The sequence below is a fragment of the Marmota flaviventris genome, chromosome 9 (assembly GCF_047511675.1).
Source record: "Marmota flaviventris isolate mMarFla1 chromosome 9, mMarFla1.hap1, whole genome shotgun sequence".
Lineage (NCBI taxonomy): Eukaryota > Metazoa > Chordata > Mammalia > Rodentia > Sciuridae > Marmota > Marmota flaviventris.
This window is the reverse complement of record NC_092506.1, coordinates 30326781-30340344: the sequence shown is the minus strand read 5'-3', so window position 1 is coordinate 30340344 and position 13564 is coordinate 30326781. Positions and strand designations below refer to the sequence as shown.

Below are 13564 nucleotides of genomic sequence, written 5' to 3'. Positions count from 1 at the left end.
GCCACATCCCCAGCCGTGTTTTGTATTTTATTTAGAGACAGGGTCTCACTAAATGGCTAAAAGAACCTTGCCATTGCTGAGGCTGGCTTTGAACTCATGATCCTCCTCCTCAGCCACTGGGATTACAGGCATGATTAAAGCCACTGGTCTGGCTTTTTTTTTTTTTAAACAAAAAGCACGTTTGTCATTACCAGCTTAAAAAAACAAATGCTGAAGGTTGAGTTGGCTCTACATTTTTTAGGCAAATGTTTTTTTCATCAAGCCATGTAAAAAAAAAAAAAGAAAAAGGGAGGAGACTCAAGGCAGCAGACAAAATAATCTAGGAGATTAGAAAGTTCAGTTTATTATTTCCAAATATGTTTAATGTATTAAGCTTTAGCACTTGAAAATTCTTTCATTTTCAAGTGTAGGATTGTTGTGATTTGGATTTGATCTGTGTGAGTGTTTTTCCCAAGTGTACTTCCCTGATTTTAGTTCATTCAAGAATTTAGCATTTCGCTGTTTTATAGATTCCATGCATTAAGGTTGGGCATAGTAGTTTGCATTGTTTTCTACCTGAGTAATGTCTGAATGTGCCTGTTTATGGACGTATTTTACTAGAAAAAGTGCAAAAATTTAGGAAGCTATACTCTGTAATTTGTCTTTCAATTAGAGGTAGCTTGGGAATTAAATGCAACCTGCAACAATAATTATTGAGAGTCATAAGTGACAGGAGTTTGATGGCCAGTATTCTGCAGTCCTTTCCAAAATAACTGTATGTGTGCTGGGGATTAAACCTAAGAATGCATTACAGCTGAGCTACATCACCAGCCCTGTAAATAATCAGCAATCAACTGATGATCAGTATTTGTAAGGAACATGAGAAAAAAGTAACACAGTCTAATAAAGGACAGCCGAGAGAGCTAAGCGGACAGCTCCCTTAATCTAAACTATGGTCTTCATATTGGTGAAATGATCATGCTCACTTTGAATTTAGTTTGGACTCTATCATTTTGGGGCCATTAGAAGTGATAATTCTAGCTGTCTTAGAATTTGTACCAGATGTAAGAGAGGAAAGGAGTCAGGTGTATGAGGATCAAGTGGGTGGGTGGAGTCTTAATGCTGATAGGCTGGATTAGAGAATGTGATGCAGAGCTGAGGCCTTCCACAATTGGACTTTCCAGTACAACCCCTTATTTAAAGTTTGGCTTTTTGTTTGAGGGAGAGAGTTTGTGTATACAAAGCAAACATACATGGATTGTCGCCTCACACCCAATGAGCCCTGATGATGGGAACAGGGAGAGGTGAGGCTATGGATCTGTCTTTCTTTCTTTTTTTTTAGAGAGAGAGAATTTTTTTTTTAATATTTATTTTTTAGTTTTCAGCGGACACAACATCTTTGTTTGTATGTGGTGCTGAGGATCGAACCCGGGCCACACACATGCCAGGCGAGCGTGCTGCCGCTTGAGCCACATCCCCAGCCCTGGATCTGTCTTTCAAAGGCAGGTTCATTCATGCAGGGCCATGCAGGGCCATGGAAGAGCTCAGAGGAAAATGTAGGTTCCCTATAGACAGGAAGGTCTTAAAAGAAAATGAGGACAAAGCTGAGGCAGGTAGACATGCTTTTTCCCAGTCCTTTACAGAGGAGTGAAGAAGTAGAGAACAGATAGAACCTTTCTTCTTAATATTTTCTTGGAAGTACCTTTAACATGAAGCCATCGGAATTCTCCAAAAGTCACTGTAAAATTAGTTCCATTTCCCTAAGGAAACCTCATTTTATTTAACCCCATTTAACATGAGTGCTAAATTTCCTTACTGTTAATCCTAATACATTAATGGGGAGTAAACTCCGTTCTCTCCTCTTCCACATTTGAAATATGTTAGCTGTGCTGCAGTATTTTGCTTGTTTGAGTCTTGAGTGTTGAATATCTGAGAAGAGAATGGTTCTGTGAAAGACTTCAGGGAATGTAATTTGTTGTTACGGTAGTTTATTAGTATAACCTTTATATAAATTTTAATCAAAAGCTGTGTGCTCTTTGAATATAGTCCTGGACGGTGGGTAATTATTGGGAAGTAGAGCAGGACAGATACATACTGTCTCCTTTTTTGGTGTCTAAGGAAAAAATAATTTGCTTCAGTGAGAGGTGTCTCAGGTTTAAGGTCAGCCTTTTTGAATCCCCAGTTGAATTGTGGTAGGGAACAAAATCTGAGATCAGTTCAACTGCTTAGTTTCTTGCCTGATCAACCTTGACTAGATAAACTTTTCCTTTCAATCTTAAAAAAAATTGAAATGCTATCTCTGTCACCTACAGTTGAATATTGAGTAATATAATATACTATTTGAATATTGAATATTGAAAAGTATAATATTATACCTTTGAATATTGTGTAGTGTAGGTTTAGCGGTGCATTACAACAACCAATTTCTTAAAGTCTGATCTTGATTAATCTGCTCCAGGTCATTAGAGTCCTGTTTTTTTTTTTTTTTTTTTTTTTTTGTTAACTTTTTTTTTTTTTTTTTTAGTTGTTGAAAGACCTTTATTTTATTTATTTATATGTGATGCTGAGAACCAAACCCAGTGCCGTACACGTGCCAGGCAAGTGCACTACCAGTGAGCCCCAACCCCAGCCCCCAGAATCCTGTTTTGATGTTATTTTTTTTTTATCTTTTCTTGTGATCATTTTACTCAAAATATTTTTTGCAGAGACAAAAGGGAAAGGAGATGAAACTTAAATCAATTTTTCTTTTTTAACTTGTAAGCACCTAATTATGAAAGTAGTCAAGTATTTAAAAAAAAGTTTTATAAAAATATTCACAGTTGAGAATGTTATGTTTCCATAGTATTTACTAGACACTTTATTTGTCATCTGGGAATTGTCTTTGGAGTACCCTCTTTCTCCATAGAATTTGATAGTAATTTATTTGAATTGATATTAATTCCTTGTGAGTACTTTTTTGGGAGAGGCTAATCTTTTCTTTTTTTCCACTTTCAGTTGATCCTATTAAGGTTCTAATGCCATCTCTGTCACCTACAATGGAAGAGGGAAACATTGTCAAATGGCTGAAAAAGGAAGGTGAGTTAAGAACATCACTGGTGTCTACTGTGCTTTGTTGATCACTCTTCCTGGTTATTTTGGCTTTTTTCTAATCAGTTGTATTACACAGTACATAATGTAAATGAAGTAACTTGTGTTTCTTTGCTACTAATATAGATTTGTTTAAATAAAAATTTCCCATGTTAATGTAGCAAAGTTTTCTGGGTTCATCCTGTGTGTTTCCACACGCACTGAATTTTAAAATATTTTAAGGGTTTTAGTTTTTTTAAATTTTCAGTCTTTCAACCTCATGCTTTTATCAAAACCCTTAGTTTATAACTCTATCATGACTGTGTGACTGCCTATTTTCCTGGAGCTAGGGAAGTTGATTATAAGAGGGCAAATAAGTAAGAATAATAAGGAAAAGCCTCAAAAGAAGAGCAGTAGAGAAGGGCAGTAGACTTCTAGTTATTGAAACATATTATTAAGCCTATATAATTAAAATGGTGGGGTTGGTGTTTTAAAAGAACTGCAAGAATGGGATCCTGTTTAGACTAGTATATACTCTATGTATGTGTAATTTGTCAAATACACTGTACTGTCATATATATCTAGAAAGAACCAATTAAAAATAAATGCGTACTCGGTGCAGTGGCACACTCCTACAATCCCAGTGACTTAGGAAGCTGAGGCAGTAGGAGGATCACAAGTTCAAAGCCAGCCTCAGCAACATAGCGAGGTCCTGAGCAACTTGGTGAGACTTTATCTCAAAATAAAAAAAATATAAAAAGGGGTGGGGATATGGCTCAATAGTTAAGCACCCCTGAGTTCATTCCCTGGTACAAAAAAACAAAAACCAAGCAAGTGGCTAGCCCTGGCAAGGACTTTCGGGGTTTCCATTTGTGATTCAGTGGGCACAGATTTTGCTAAGGCAAATTCTGGTCTTGTGTCATCCAGAAAGTAATTATAAAAGAGCATCTGGAGAGTTTAAGTCACAGGTAAGAATTGAGAGTGTGGCAGAGTTCTGTTGTTATTCCAGGAGGTCTAGCCACTCGTGGTATAACTTTTGCCAATGATGACACGTATGGGGCTTGGGAAGAGGGCCGGCAAGTACTTATTTGACGATACCTGCCAAATAAGCTTGGGAGTTTGGGGCAAGGCTGCCATTCTTTGAGGGATTCTGGAGTGCTAGGAAAAACAAGAAGATAGATAACAGAATGGGCCTCAGAGCAGAAGCTTGGTCCTATGGATTAGGCAGGTATCCATAAGGGAGTAACCTAGGAGATGTAACACAGTGAGGCTGTCCAGATGACTGTGCCCGGTTAGGATTGACCTGTGTGATTGGAAGCATTACTAAATTCTCTTCCATAGCAGGGAATGTGTCCAAATGTGTTAATGTGTCCCTGTTATGGTTAATGCAGTAATTGGAACAGACCTGGCAGTTTGGTACGCTTGGTGCTTGGTATGTTGATGGTGACACTTGGCTCATTCAAAAAGGGACTATTAGATTATAAATTTATTGAAAACATATTCCCTTTTTTATATACTTCTCATTAGCTATGCTTTTTTTATATTGAGATCTTTATTAATGTAAGGTTAATGGAATTTAAAACATTAAGAATATTGAAAATTTTTAATGAAAAAGAGTGCTGTTGTATCTAGTTATCAATCTAATTTATTTTTAAGCAAAGGCTAGATAATGATCCAATAGCCTGTGGATAGCAGTTTGGTTATATAAACTTTTAAGGTTTCTTGAAAATCTGAGACTCTAATTCACAGCTACTTTTATTAATGCGTGTTTTAAGCTAGGGAGGTAAGGGTGCAATAAAAGAATCATGATTTGCCCTTTGGAGTTTCTATGTTGCCGTGAGAACTACCTGGAGTGAGTCAAGTTAGATAAAATCAAAGGTATATCATAGAGGCTGGGGGTTGTGGCTTAGTGGTAGAGTGCTTGCCTAGCATGTGTGGGGCGCTGGGTTCAATCCTCAGCACCCCATAAAAATAAAATATATTGTGTCCAACTACAACTAAAACAAAATACAAAGAAAAGAGGTATATCATAGCTTCAAATTCAATCATAATTTGTTTTTATATTCTGAGTTATGTGCAATAATAGCATGTAAATTATTTTCATCTTTTTGAGCTAATGAATCTTAGGACACTAGTTTAATAATAAGTAATAGGATGCTTATTTAGTCTGAGGATTGAATTAAAAGTATGCATCATAAAATTAGTAGAAGCTGAGTGTGGTGGTGCACACTATAATCACACAGCTACTTGAGAGGGTGAAGCAGAAGGATCACAAGTTGGAGTCCAGCCTGAGGAATTTAGCAAGACCTAGGCTCAAAAAATAAAAATAAAAGGCCTAGGTATGTAGCTTAATAGTAGAGCACTTATCTTGTGTGCACAAGGCCCTGGGTTCAGTCTTCTGTACTGCTAATAAAATAAAACAGTAGAGAAAATATTTTGAAAGTGCTAAATAACACACAATTTCAAAATAATCTTGAAAGGTAAGTTGAACTGTAATTCTCCATCTTTATTACAGGTGTTTAGGAGGGTGGGGTTGTGGTAAAAAAAGTATACTTCAGGTAATTTCTGTTTATTAAAGTGGCCATAGTTTATTTTTTCATCAGTTGAAAAGTCAAATCTGTTAAAACAACAAAAAGAAATATTTGTTCCCCTTTCATGAGAGAATATTTACACATATGAAAAATATTTTTTTCCTTGAGATTAATATTTTAGATTTGCGCTCTGCCAAGAAGCACTATGAAACAAAACCACACTGGAACAATTGTGTGACATACTTAGCACATGGTGTCTGGAGCAGACATGTGCTTAGCAAGTGATGTCCTCTGCTGCTCTAGGTGTGATTCTTCAATCCAGGGGCTGTCATTCTTAGTGAGCCTTTCTTATGTTGTATAACTGGGAATTTTGACTATTCCACACAGCTTTTGTGTAAGTCGGACTGTCTCAAACTTAGTGTTTGAGAGTAAAACTGTTCTGATGGGGACTTTATCCTGTACCACTAGGTACAATTGGAGAATTACACAAAGATTCTGGATTCTACTGTAGAAGAGGCTTTGGTTTCTATTTCTGGGAATATGTTTGTGGTGCTAAACTGGAAAATTTTGGAAAAGTACATTTCACAAATAGCCTCAGTGTTTTTTTGGTATACTACTATTTTAACAGCTTTTTTGAAATATAATTTACACATTCACCAATTTTATGTGCACAATCCAATTATTTTTAGTAAACTTACCATAGTCCATTTTTAGAACACTTCTGTCATCCCGAAATGTTCTGTGCTGCGTGATTGCAGTTGCTTTCGTCTTCCATCCCTGGCTTTAGACAACTTTGATCTGGTTTCTGTCTCTAAAATTTTGCCTTTTCTAGACATTTCATGTAAATAGTCATCATAATGTAGAGTTTTCGTTTAGCATAGTTGAGATCATCCATGTTGTAACAACTATTAGCAAGTTCGTTACTTTTGTTGCTGAATTGCTTTTATCATTGTGCTTTTTTACAGTTATTGCTAACATTTATATTAGATCAAAATTGTAAAATTGGTGAATGAATTGTAGATTACAGTATTAATCAATGGAACTCTGTGTGGCGATAAAAATGTACTTTGCCAAACTGTTCAATACAGTAGCCACTAAACAGGTAAAGAAGAGACCAGAGGGATGTATGGGAGTTTAACCTGATGTGACAGTCTCCTTCTCAAACTATCACTCATGCTGTCAGCACTCCGGGCAGGATTTGACTGGCCTAGCAGCCAGGCTGCCTCAGGTCATGGGTCCATGCAAATATCATCCTTTTAATTATGATGAAGTGATAAGCATTGACAGACTGTGATTAGGGATCCCTCTTCTCTATTACCATTCTGTTGTGTACTAATTGGGTGGGATTGGCATTGTCAGCTGGTTCTGATTAGGAACTTCTTGTAGCATTTCTATCTTATTATTGTTAACCATGGTATCTTATACAGTGTCATTCATATAGGGGCAACTTGTAGATGTTTGCTGAGCAAATACATTAATATCTCTCAACATAGCAATAAGAAGAGGTTTTTCTCTTTCATGTTTATGTAGATCTGATTTACTTGGTCTTTCAGACAACAAGTAGCCCTCTACCATCATACACCTTGGAAATACTTAGTCTTAAATTTTTGGCAGGACAAAAGTATTTTGTAAAAACCACAGGATGTGTTTGGTTAATAATATAAACCGTGTTTGATTGAGACACTATTTTATGCCTAGAATTTACTAAGACAGAGGGAAGCCTCTGTATACTTCCATCCTCAGCTCTGACAGCTGCTCATCTGGACGAAGGAACAGGATATGATGCTGGCGTCGGTGCTGGGGAGCGGCCCCCGGGCGGGCCTCTGGTCTGGCCCCTCCTGGGGCCCGCACTCTCGCTCCGGGCCCGCTCCACCTACGCCACTGACACCGACTTCAAGAAGATGGCTCAGGAACACTCCAGGGCTGCCATCTTCTGCAGCCAGTCAGCCATCAACGTGACAACTGAGAAGCCTTCTGTCCCTCAGATCGTCCATGAGCCTCTGTCCTGGCTGCTCAGTCTTTTCCACTAGACTATAAACTCTTTACAAATAGAACCATATCTTGTTGTTTTTGTACTCAGTGCTTACTACAATGTCTTATACATTAATGTTTGTTGAATGATCTGTTTGAAATAATAGACTGGAAGAGGAGCGAATAATGGATCTTGAGTTTTAATCGTTGTTACTAGCTATACCTAATATTTTGTCTTTAGTTCTATCTGAAGATGTGAAGTGTTATGTAAAGGTGTAAGTGAAGTGACTTCCAAGTCTGTGATTTTTTTTTTTAATAATCTCTTCCTGAGAGTCAAAGAGATTAAGATGAAGTGACTCGATCACTACTAAGTGTACAGCCTTCAAATGAAACTCATATCTGACATGTCTGACTTGGGAGAGGTTCCTTTTAACTTCTCTGCCAAGCAGTCTTTCTCAATATAGTGCTAACTTGTTGATCAAAGCTGAAACTTATCAGACTTGCATCTTTGTGGCATTTAGTCTCAAAATTTTCTTTTGGCATTTACGTTGTATTTGATTATCAATAGATAGAATCTAGCTTCATAATAAGTTAGGGGTAATGCTTCTTTATATGAAAGTATAATGTTTTAAATGTTACTGTAGTTTATGGACAAAGCTCTTTATACACAGTAGTTTTTGTCTGTTTCTCTCAGCATTCTTATTTAGCTGGCATATGTGCCTATGTTATGTGGCAAGATGTGGGTATTGTTTAAAGAACATAAGAAACGGGGTTACATGTCTATTTAAAATTAGAAACATTCTACAATTCAAATGGGAGAATGAAAAGACACGCAAAGGACAGTTTGATGTGTACCTCATAAGGAAATAAGGATATGTTAAGTTATTACAGTTTTTTTGTAAAGCATTTAATCTGAAGTGCATCACACATGGGGCACTGGCCTGAGATCTGAGGAATGGGAGTGATATAAAACATCTCTAATGTGCCCTGTTTCTATTGTGGAAAAGCTCACAGTATTTTCTAGTAAGTAGAGAAAAATACAATTTTTAAAAAGTAATTAGTAGTAGCAATATAACATTTTATATTGTAATTTGTGGTTCTTTTCAAATTAGTTATAACTGTTACAGGAATTCAGGAATAGAAACAAAAACTTGTCAGTTGAAGTGCCAAGAGAAAGTTACATAGCTGAAGCAGAAGAATAGATAGTTCTTAAAGAGTGGTTGAAATTTGAACTTGGATGAGCACAATGATATAGTTTCATTTTACTTGGTTTCTTAAGGCCAGAATTTATTTTCCAGCCATCAAAGAAGTGGTTTTATGGTAGGTTGCATAATTCAGTGATCTCTCCCATGGTTATTACAGAAACAGAATAGTGCTTTTTTTATTTTTCCTTTTGAAGTATGATCTATTTTAACTAAAACATCTGCTGTATAAAGAAGTACGTAAGATAAAATGTATAATATGACACTGGGACATTCTCTGTATGACATACAATGGTCCTTTTTGGTCTGTTCCTGCATATCTCACCAGCCTAATCTTTCATTGCTTCTCTCATGTACTGTTTGCTAGTTCCCCCAAAGTGGCGTGTTTTCTTTGCTCCCAGGCCTCTGGGTATGCCGCCTTCTGCCTGAATCATTATCCTTTATTTATCTCCTCATCTTCTCAGGCTCAGATGAGATTCATTCTAAGGAAACTTTCAGAGCACACTTATTAACTTACTAGTATTTTAGATTTTCTTTCACATTTTCTCATTGTATTCACCTGTAAATATTGCTATTTCAGATATTTGGGTGTATATGTGAAGAGATGGGGGTGTATTTGTATGACTTATATTTTCTATCCCTTTATTTTATTTTTCTATTTAGGGTTTAGGTCTGTCTCTTCTAAGCTATTTTTACCAAGATTTTATTTCTGTATTTTCATAACCACTACTTTTATATGTAGTTTTAATCCGTTTACAATTATTGTGGTTATTTATACATTTGAATTTATTTTTGCTGTTTTTTGTGCATTTCTGTTTTTATTCTCTTCCTTTTCTTTTCATGGGCATACTTTCTGTTAAGTGATCATTTTGCTGATTTTTTAATTGATATAGATTATATTTCTATTTTTAAATTCTTAAATTTTGTCAAAAAATGTAGTTATTCAGTATTTTTTCCTAATTGTATCAAAGTTCAGTATGGTTCACATCACCTAAACATTCCCTTATTCATCTTATTGATTTTTAGTTTTTGAGTTTTTACTTTTTGACCTTCAAACATGGCCTTTTAAGTGATAAATGGTTAGCATTATAGCAGCTTTTGTGGTAACTTTTTTCTTGTGTCTCATGGGTCCTTTCTGTGTCTACTTTTCTTCTTGATGACAATCTTGTATTAGCTCTTTGAAGTGATTGCCAATAATGGTAAATTTTCTAGCTTTGATATGTCTAAACAATACTTTTTGTCATTCTTAATTGATGGTTTGGCTGCATGTAAAATTCTAGACAGTTATTTTTCCTCAGCTTTTTGAAGATATTGCTTCATTGTCTTCTGACCTCTATTGCAGCTGCTGAGAAGTGTGCTCTCAGTCTGTCATTCCATTGAGGTAATGTTTTTTTTTTCCTCTGATAGCTTTTAAAATTACGTTTTTTATTGTTGATAGTGTGCAGTTTCTCTACAGTGTATCTAATGTGGATTATGTTTACATGCTCTAATACTCTTTTTCCTTTAAAATTTTGTCACCGTTTTAACTTGCATAGAATGTAATCTCAATATTTATATGTACCTCTACCTACAAGATTTAGGACATTCCTCACATGCCACAAGGCTCTCTTGTGCCCCCTCTCAGTCAACAATGGGTATTTCAAACTCTTAATATTATGAAGGTATACATCTCTAGTTCTGGAAAAAATTTTGGCAATTATTTCTTCAGGTATTGCTTCTCCACCAGCCCCCCAAGTCTTCCCCAGGAAGTCCATAAGACAAACATTGCAGCCTCAGTCTATGTCATTTAGCTGCTCTTTTCTTTTCCTTTCTATTTAAAAAAAAAAATTTTTTTATCTGCATGTGTTAACTACTGGATAGTTTCTTGGTGCTAGCTTTCAATATCACTCTTCTGCTATGTCCACTCTAGAATATATACCTTTTTTTAAAATTTTGATGACTTAATTTTTTTATTTCCAATATTTCTGATTAGCTTTTTTCCTTTCTACTTGATGCTGTTTTGTTTCATTTCTGTACATTTTTTTAAAAAAAATTATTGTCCTTGTGATGGCTGTTTTATCTTCACTTATATTTTTAACATCCTCCAGATACTTATTTTAAAATCTTTGGCAGATTGCACTAAAGAATTGCTTCTCAAATCTGTTTCTGTTCCAGTTATTGATTTTGTGACTTGCTTTCTTAGCATTAGGTTTCTTAATGTTTCAGGACCTTGTTTTATGGTTTACTTTTGAATGGAAGGTTTTTCTGTTTTTCTCAAATGTCTTCCCTCTTGCCCATCCCTTATCTTACCCTTAGCCCCTGGATTTTGCTATGGATACTGAGAATATTGACAGATGCAGTCCTGGAGCCAGAAGGTTGTTTGACTTGGTTTCTGATATTGGGGCAGTATTTTTGTCCCCCATCTCCTACACCCACAGTTTCTGAATAAAGCCTTAGTCTCAGTCAGGTTTTGATGACTCATTTCGTCAGCCTGACTTAGCCCTAGCTTCAAGTGGTAAAGCTGATTTGAGTCCCCTGGCTCCACAAGGCCACTTTTAGTTCCCTGTACTTCCTAAAGGAAATCTATCTCTTCTCTCCTCCCCACCACAAACCTACTTTTTGATCCAGAAACCAGCATGTCTGTAATGTCAGTTCCTGCTCGGGTTTTTAAGTTTTCATATCTTTTCTATTGCACAGAACTGGTCCTTAATTTGACATCAGCCATGTTGATTTTCTCTTTTTTATGCTGTGTATGCTTTATTCATTTATGCTGTGTGGTACAGATAGGATTTCTGAACTTGCCCTAAGATGTAAACCAAAAAGTACTATTAATTATGAAACTTCTCTCTATAGAGTAATAGTCAAATTAGCAGGAGATAGGGTTGGGAGTTTAACTCAGGGATAGAGCTTTTTCCTAGCATGATGAGGCCCTGGGTGTGATCCTTAGCACTGTTAAAAGAAAAAGAGATACAGGGTCTGAAATTGATTTGTCCTGGAGAGAATATTCATTTGTTGCTATTGTCTCAGTGTGATTTTACTTTTAATATTTGTTCAGTAATCTTAGCAATAGCTTTTTATTACAACAAATATAATTATACCCCTAATAAAGCTTTCAGAAAATACAACAAAGCATACACACACACACACAAACACACACATGTGAGATTAGAACTGTTTATAATTTCACAACCCAGAAGTAACTATAGAGTATTTTGTTGTTAATTATGTTTTACACACATCTACAGATATTCATATTTTAAAAAAAAACAAAACAAACCCAGTGTTGTTTTGTAGGTGAAGCTGTGAGTGCTGGAGATGCATTATGTGAAATTGAGACTGACAAAGCTGTGGTTACCTTAGATGCAAGTGATGACGGCATCTTGGCCAAAATAGTGGTAAGTTTTCATTTGGATTATCTTCTATAGGATGAAGATTTCTTTTTTTTATTTTTAATACATGACAGTAGAATGTATTTTGATATATTATTCACATTCTTCTGGTTGTACATGATGTGGCATTAATTGGTAGGATGAAGATTTCTTAAATGTAAAGTTTTTGAAAGAAAGTTACCTCTTTATTTATATTGTTGTATTATCTTTTACATAGTACATTTTTAATTCGAATTGTGTTTTTTGTATTTTCTAAATTTTCTATAATGCATATGTTATTTTTAGATGGAATTTTAAAACTCATGAGAAAAGTAAAATAAAATGCGTAAATTTGCATATGGTAAAATACTTTTCTACTGATGTAGCCAATCAATGTGTTGTTTCTTCATTTCCAGAACATTTGCCAGATAGTATAGAATAGCAGCTAAGACTGTGGTTTCTGGGAGTCACAGTGCCACCTGAATCATGTAGCTAAAGTCTTCTTCTGCAGTTATAACTGCATAATGAGAAGCAAATTCTTTATCCTTTGCTTCATAATAAAGTAGAGAAGATTATAACAGACCATGGGATATTAGGGAAATTTAAGTGAGAAAATATACAAATGACTCCCATGTCATTCTATATGAGTCTAAGCATTTGTGTCAGTTGTTTGTGACTGACCAATAAATATTCATTTATGCCTCTATAGTTTGATTTGTACTGGTAAGACATACCTCTAATGGTAGTCCCTTGTCGATATGTTTTTAGTTCTGATCCACCAGCTCATCTCTGCATTTAGGATGGATATAACACCTTCCATTGTCTATTTGGTCCAAAGGCCATACCTTAGAATGTTATACTCTAATTAGATATAGATCTTATAACTTTTAAATTAGTGTTTCTTACTAGAAAGTCCTTTGGAGGTGGTACCAGGAATTGAACTTGGGGGCACTCGACCACTAAGCCATATCCCCGCCCTATTTTGTTTTTTATTAGCAACTCAATGAGTTGCTTAGTGCCTTGCTGTTGCTGAGGCTGGCTCTGAACTACAGATTCTCCTACCTCAGCCTCCCAAGCCGCTGGGATTACAGGCATGTGCCACTGCCTTTTATGTGTATATTTTCTAACCACTTGTTTTATTCCCGACATCTTATTATATCAAACATCTGTCTATGATTGAAGCACGTTGTTTAAAATATAGTTAACTTCCTCAGAGGAAGTCTGAATTGAAGATTAAAATATTTACCTTTATAACTGAGAAAATAAAAAAATATACTTACCAAAAATAATTTGACTAATTTATGTAGTATTTTGAGGAAGAGAAAGATTGCTTAAATTGCCATATGTAATAAACCCAGTTTGCATTTTATTGGGTGTGCTTTTGACAGGCTGTGCTCTTGGCCCTAGTTCTGAATTGCTTGGCTGAAAAAGTCTCTCAGAATTTATAGCATTTTCCACTTAACTGCTT

General features: G+C 35.6%; 1 protein-coding gene across 1 annotated transcript in view; it reads left to right on the top strand.

The window, feature by feature from the left end:
• The window catches only part of Pdhx (pyruvate dehydrogenase complex component X), a 65397-nt gene that overhangs the window by 16045 nt on the left and 35788 nt on the right, over positions 1–13564 (top strand). Inside the window, exons 2-3 of the mRNA XM_027936636.2 lie at positions 2974–3054; positions 12023–12123. Coding sequence (XP_027792437.2) covers positions 2974–3054; positions 12023–12123 — 182 coding nt within the window. The remainder of the gene's footprint in view (positions 1–2973; positions 3055–12022; positions 12124–13564) is intronic.